We start from the raw sequence: 7,140 nt of genomic DNA on the forward strand, positions 1-7,140 counted from the left end.
TCCCCTCCATCCCAATAAACTTCCTCCGCCTCCCCTGCTCTGCTCCTAGTCAGATTACTGCTAGTAGCACTTACCTCCTGACCCGACAAGCGGACCAAAGCGGTCTGCCTGTCCTATTGTCGGACATTGTCGGACCCGCTCCAAATTCGGGGCATGTACTCAGCTAAGGGCACAGTGCAAGAGCTGAAGCCAAGCCCTGACCCCTCCGCTTCTTCGATCCAAGCACGGTCTCTAACAGGAGGGGATTTTCAACATTGTGAGGATCAACTGCACCCTCATAATGAATAGGTCCATATATAGGAGGGGCAGGAGGAATAATGAGTTCATTAGGGATGTGGGGTTGCTGTGGGGGCTGCATCCCAGCCACCATGAGCTCTGCCTGTGCCTGCTGTCTTATCTCATCTCTGTCCTGTTGCCAACAAAGATTATGCTGATGGCATCTATCATTATGAGCTGCATTCATTTGCTCATTCAAGTGTGCATTATAATCAACCTGAGGAAAACAATAGTGGTAGTCAGAGTGAATGATTTTGAGACTGATTCAGCGTGTGATTACAGGACAATTACAAAATGCGAAAATTGTGTGAAAATTGCAGTTACTTTGAACACCCCAATAACCAGAACAAATTATTAACTCGATTCTCATGTAAATATGCATGTATGCTAAGTACCTTACAGGTGATGCCAATAGATAACTCCTCCCTTTGTGACACAGCCACTCAAGATGCCGCGACGGACTGCAAAGGCAAGTGCAAGTACAAAATCTAATTATGTTTGCATTGCAGGTAAAGAAAAAACGAGCACAAATCTGCTTGTGTCACCAACAGAGGCTCAAAAACCTCACAGAACGTGAATTCAATAGCTTGGATGCTGTTCTCGAGGACAGAGACTCAGAACTAGTAGTATTAACATCCTGTTCAGACCTCGACTCAGATGCTAGTATGTCCGGCACGAGTTCCCCCAGCAGCAGCACCATATCCTCAGTCTTCTGCCTCAGACTCCAATGAATTTTCAGATGACTCGTCTGTATACTAGATCCATCCAGCTTGAGTACTGTGTCAGGGCTTGACTCAGGGCATTTACTCAGACACAGACTCTGAATCTGCAGTATCTCACTCTAACTCAGGCACTGATGCTGACGATGAGCTTGACGATGACAACATTGCTGCCAGTGCACCCACTGCGGAGGCACAGCTTGTTCGCACATTCATTTGGGATTCTTATTTGCACCGCTACCAGATGGCTTGTAATCAGCTTCCTCGTGGTCCATCTCAAATGCGCCATGTGTTAGATGTGCTGAAGCCATAACGTCCTGACAAGTTTCGCAAGAGTCTTTGAGTCTCCCCATACACCTTTGACAAAATCTGCACTGAACTTGTGCTTGCGAAGGGCCAGGCTGGTCACTGTGAGGCAATTGAGCCATGCAAAATTTATGCTTGAGCTCCAGCTTCCTCAATGCATACTCAGTCTTCCTCCTCTCCTTCTCTGTCTTGTGTCTCTCCTTCTCCAGCTTGATCTCAGCCTTGGCTTTTGCTTTGACAACAGCAAGTGATGCCTTGGCTGTGAGTGCATCAGCCCGTTTCTGTGCAGTCAGCTCTTCCTGCTCAGCCACTTCGGCATACCTGTCTAGGAATGACTTTGTCTTGGATGGTTTGGTAACCTTGAACTTCTTCGCAGGCTTGCAATCTTCATCAGCGAGATTCTGAATCTTTGTCAACTGCTGGTGTTTTGGGGGTTTTGACTGTTTCATGTCATCGCCACTTGCCACAAAGACATCTCCATCATACTCTACATCAGACAATCCCACAGGCTCACTCTGTGACTCGGAGAATTCTTCGCCATCATTTGGTAACAAAATTGAAAAGTCAGCCACTGAATCCGCATTACCAACACCGGTAGGAATCTGACTAGGATGATTGGCAACAAGAGCATGCATCTCAAAGAACCATGGAAATTCTTCTTTATTTGTGCTGGCGAAGTTGTCTCAGTATGGAAAACAATGTCCGAGTTAGTGGTACTTACCCCATCTTGTGGTGAATTTGTTCACCTGACTCATGTTGATATCTCCCTCATGCTCAATGCCAGCTCCTGTTGTTCCCATCTCCTTGACATAGACAAGGGGTTTTCATTCTAAACTGCCAAAAGGTCAGTATACAAACATCACAGAACCAAATGACGCCATACATCTGCATTCGGTTTTTGATCTTTCGAACCCATGCTTGTCGCAGGCCTTTTTCTTTCAGGTTGCCAAGTGCGATTTCGAATGCACTGCCATACTCCACATGGCCATCAAACAAAACTTTGCAGAGTGCCCAGTGGTGTTCCATTTTCTTCACACCTCCTCCGTTTTTGGTCGATGCATTCGCCCCTGGTTCAGGGTACAATCCTTTTCGAATGGTGTCATCAGATGTCACAGCACTAATGAGGGACCACGTCAAAGTCTCTGTCCAACTGGCAGTTCCTAAGGTGAGTTATGTTCTATAAGTTTTCTGATATATTTCACGGACTCAATATCAGGGACTTCCTCATCATCTTTCTCGTCCTTGACCTTTTCAATAGTCCCCGCAGTATCTCCTACTTCGACCTTGGTACCCATTGGCTGCGCTATTTTGCCTTTTTTCATGGGCGCTTTTTTAAGGCCTTTCAGCAGAGATGCTCATTGGATGTGTTTTCCTTTGGGTGCCATGCTGCTTGAGTGTTGAGGGGAGCTCAGGTGCTTACTTGCAGGACAAGTATATATTTTAATTAGATATTTGTATTTTTAAAGAGAAATACAGCTGTTTACAGTCCAAAATCTGATTCATAATTGCGTGAAGCGCCTCCAGAGGCGCTTTGACAATTCAACGTGATTCAACGTCAAATCCGATTATCAGCGTCTGAAATCGTTTTCTGAATCGCACGCTGAATCATCTCAAAATCATTCACTCTGACTACCACTAATGAGCATACTCCACATGTGCAATTACATTTCGTGGCAAGCTGGGATATTGCCAAACTGGTAGAGGTTGATATGGAAAGTGAGAGGGAGGTTGCCATGCAAAAGGTTACAGGAGAGGCCATGCAAAAGGCAAATTAGCTAGCATGAAATGTGGCTGTGGTACAGGGAGTGGAGGCCTGTTCTGATTATCATGGGCTGCATGGTGATGATTTCATCTACTGGGAGATGTCATTTGAAGTTGATTAAGTCTATCATGTTCACATTAGGACTGTCAATCATGTTCTGGTGTTATCTGTTGTGGATTTCTAAAGTGATGTGCAGACATTAGCATCATGCACTTTACATGTAGTAATATATAGTTGGTGACTCACAGGACAGGTAGATTTTGATTCATGTTCATTATTTAAATGGTGTTTTAGCAAGTTGTATGATCTGATCCTCCATTCTAATTTAGCTTGTTATATACTATGGTTCGTTGTCCCTTTTATTATTACTTTGTACTCCACTGCACTGTGTCGCATAGCCCAGATTCTTGTAGTATATAAACCCTATGTATTCCAGTATTGCTTCTACAATATGAATATAGACTTGAACCTATCCTAACAACCCCTGACTCAACTTAAGTCCCGCTTGTCAACTAGTCCGACTTCAAGACTTATCTCACCAACCTCCGCTTCTCTCTTCCAACAGTCCTCACCTTACTTTCTACCTCGGACTTAGTCCCTTGTAGCCTTACCTCTGTTGGAGCGTGTCGGACATAGTCCCCCAGCTACTGAACCTCTGTTCGGACCATGTCAGAGTTGATCACTTGCCTAAAGAGCGCAGCATACGAACTGAAGCTAAGCCCCTCCATAACCTCTTTCATACCTACTAGGCACGGTTCTGACAGAAACACACAAAAGGTGTATTACACTTTATTACACTTGGCTGCAGGGGAAGGCAATTTCACTCAAGAATGCAATTCAATTCAATTCAAAAGCAGCAGCCAAGTTGTGTAATGAATTGTGTAACCAAGGTTCTATTATTGCTTTTGCTATTCTTGTGTCAATTTTCCCCCATGGTAGGAAGCTGTGTTGTTTGTCCATGTTGTGCCCAGAGCACAGTAGGTGTGCGGGTTACTGTCCACTATATCATGTTTGGGAGGAAATTTGGACTTAGTACAATTTTACCACTCAAAATTCTCAAAATTTAGATTTTTTATTCACACTGTTAGCAGCTCAAGCAAGAAAACTGCACAAGTTTCCAAATTGAGGTTTGAGCAAGGTAAGCACAAACCATGTGGCCTTTGCCAAAATATGCAGTGTTAATGAGATATGTGAAAACCACATGAGCAAGGGAGACACTTCCCTAGATCGCTCTCCCTTTCTTCTTAGATGTCGGTTTACACTAGGTAGGAGGTCTCATAGGTTTCAGGCAAGCGGAGTCCCCTAGCTCCATGCTCAAGGGACTCTGTTATATTTATTACAAGCAGAGGGTCAAGAATATGAGACATTGGATGGGAGATTGACCAAGTTGACATGCTCAAAGTCATCAGAGAACTCAGGGAAAATTTAGATAGTCATGTATAACAACATATAGTACATAATCACGAGCATCTATATAATTCTGCAATCATGCATCACATAGTCATGTTTGACTTTATATGTCATATCCCACATTTCCGGACCCAGAACTCTGGATCCTCACCTAGAGACCTGAACTTCCAAACTGATTTCTGTCCAGCCCTCCTGTTCCATTTTCAGGCCTGACCTAACCTTGCACCTATCTCCAGTTAGACTTCCCCTCCTCCAGCTATTGGTTGTACTCTTTTCCATCTTGCTTACTGATTGTCATATCCCGTACCTCCAGACACGGAATTCCGGATCTCCTGAAGTCTGGTTCTCCGTCCTGTTTTCCACCCGGCGCTCTGCCTTCATCTCTGTACTCACAACTACCTCCTTTTAGAATAACTGCTCTCTGGCTACTGGTTATGTCTGTTCGTACTTCATTTTCGACTTCACTGCTTTGATCTGTTATACTCTTACTAATAGACTTTCCATATGCTTGGGGCATAGCCTTTACTTTGCTGACTGACTTTACTTACATGATACCTACAGTATATAAACTCCTGTAATACTCCAGTACTCCTCAGTTGGAATATCATCTTAGTTCTGCTCATTCCTGCTTCTCCAGACTTGAGTCTAACCTCTTGTCCACCTCCAAGTCTTAGGGTTAATCCTTAGGACTATATCTCTGACTCTACCTTGGGGTAGTCTAACTTTGTTCCACTTCTACTCTGGACTTGTCCGCAGTAGCCTCACTCTGTTCATTCCTAGCCTTCTCAAGTTCTGCCAAACTCCCCCTGCGTCTGACCTCTGGACTTACCCAGACTTCCCTCTGCCTCCCGGAAATTAAGGGCACATACTCGGGTAAGTGGCGCAGCGCATGAGCTGAAGCCGAAGCCCTTTGAGTTACATTTCCCTTGAGCATGACCTTAACACTGATCCATTCTCCATATTCATTTCCAACTCCATTTCCTTTGATCTGTTAAAGACTTACTAATAGACTTTCTGCATGCTTCATACATAGCCTTATACTGTGCTGACTTATTACTTACTTGATACCTGTTAAGACCATGCTCATGGGTGAGACAGAGTCTGAGGGGCTTGGCTTCAGCTTGTATGCTGCGCCCCATACCCAAGTACATGCCCCTAATTTCAGATTGTAGTCTGACTTGAGTTCTATGAGCTCTGACAGGATGTTGGAGCGGATGTCCTCTGAAGGAGGACCGACGGACTACTAGATAAGCGCGGGAACGTCAGGCAGAGATTGGTCCGCCCTACAGGGGAGAGTCAGAGGGCTACTGCAGTCAGAGCTAACAGTAGGAACGGAGTGGGGGAGACTGCTCAGACAAAGTCCAATGCAGGATGGAAATACGGAGGATAGAGGTACGAGAGGATTGGCCACAAGTCCGACACGCAGGAAAGGCAGCGGAGGCACAGGAAGTTGGATGAGCGGAGGAGGTGGATGACCTAGGGAGTCAATCCCCTAGGCCGGCAAACAGGGGTTGTCAAGGGTTTTGCCCAAGAACAAGGACAAGAGAGCAGGGCTTAGAAAAGGTAATATTCAGACTGAGTATCCACAGACAAATGTACATAGGTTTATATACTCTAAATAATGAGCATAGCATAGCAGAAGGCTATGTGCTAAGTGTACAGTATTACAAGAGGATGACTGAGACATATGAAAATAAGGCTCGGAGAACAGTATGTATGCAACAGATCAATAATCGCTAGGGTATAGGGATTACTGGTGATCCAAAAGGAGGGACTATGATACCAAAAGGGGATAGGACCAGTTGAGTAGTTCCTAGTCTAGGAGTGGACTGGTGAGGCGGTCAGACAGACTAATAGTCGGGTGGGGAATATGAGCAGAATTGAAGGATCCGAGTGGGTCAGAAAAGCGGAGGGAGTAGGAGTAGGATCGGGCAGACTGATAGAGTGGAGGAGCAGAACTCCAGATAGGGTCGGATGGAAAGGGTATGGTGTTGGAGGGAATAGGGGTAGCATTGGAGGAGCAGAGTGGAGTTGGGCGGAGGTAGCAGGGCTAGTCCTGCTGAGATGCACTTCATGTATTGTCAGGGAAGGAGGAATGAAGCAGACGGGGAAACAGGGGGTTGGACCAGCAGTAGGGATGCTCACAGGTGGTGTTGGAGGTGCTCAGATCCGGTATATGACAATACCTATAGTTTATAAACTCCTGTAACACTCTGTACCTCCTCAGTTTGAATATCATCTTAGTTCCTGCTCATTCCTGTGTCTCTGGACTTGAGTCCTTCCTCCTGTCCACCTCCAAGTCTTAGGATCAACTCCTTAGACTATATCTACAGCTCTACCTTAGGGTAGTCTACCTCCAGAGTTCCACTGAACTCCTCCTGTGTCTGACCTCCTGATATCCTGGACTTTGTTAGACTTCTCTCCTGCCTCCTGGAAATTAAGGGCACATACTCAGGTAAGGGGCACAGCACACAAGCTGAAGCCAAGCCCTTTGAGTTCTCCTCCCTTTGAGCATGATCTTAACATTATGAAGGAAAGGTGAATCTCTGATTTTGCAATAAAAGCATATAATTAACATACAAACTCTGCATCATTTAAACTCAGAGTTGAATGCAAGGTGGAGGAAAAGTGTGAAGGGTCTAGCGATACTAATTATGATGGCCCCAT

General features: G+C 45.2%; 1 protein-coding gene across 1 annotated transcript; it reads right to left on the bottom strand.

The window, feature by feature from the left end:
* Positions 1 to 1,207: 1,207 nt before the first annotated feature.
* EDB91DRAFT_1086769 (uncharacterized protein) lies at positions 1,208 to 2,596 on the bottom strand (the record flags this gene model as incomplete). Its single annotated transcript, XM_041316107.1, has 5 exons — positions 1,208 to 1,788; positions 1,816 to 1,983; positions 2,023 to 2,104; positions 2,160 to 2,418; positions 2,508 to 2,596. 5 exons carry the CDS (start codon positions 2,594 to 2,596, stop codon positions 1,208 to 1,210), a joined length of 1,179 nt encoding a protein of 392 aa, XP_041171325.1.
* Positions 2,597 to 7,140: the final 4,544 nt, after the last annotated feature.

The sequence above is a fragment of the Suillus paluster genome, assembly GCF_016628075.1.
Source record: "Suillus paluster strain FC165 chromosome Unknown EDB91scaffold_105, whole genome shotgun sequence".
NCBI classification, from domain to species: domain Eukaryota; kingdom Fungi; phylum Basidiomycota; class Agaricomycetes; order Boletales; family Suillaceae; genus Suillus; species Suillus paluster.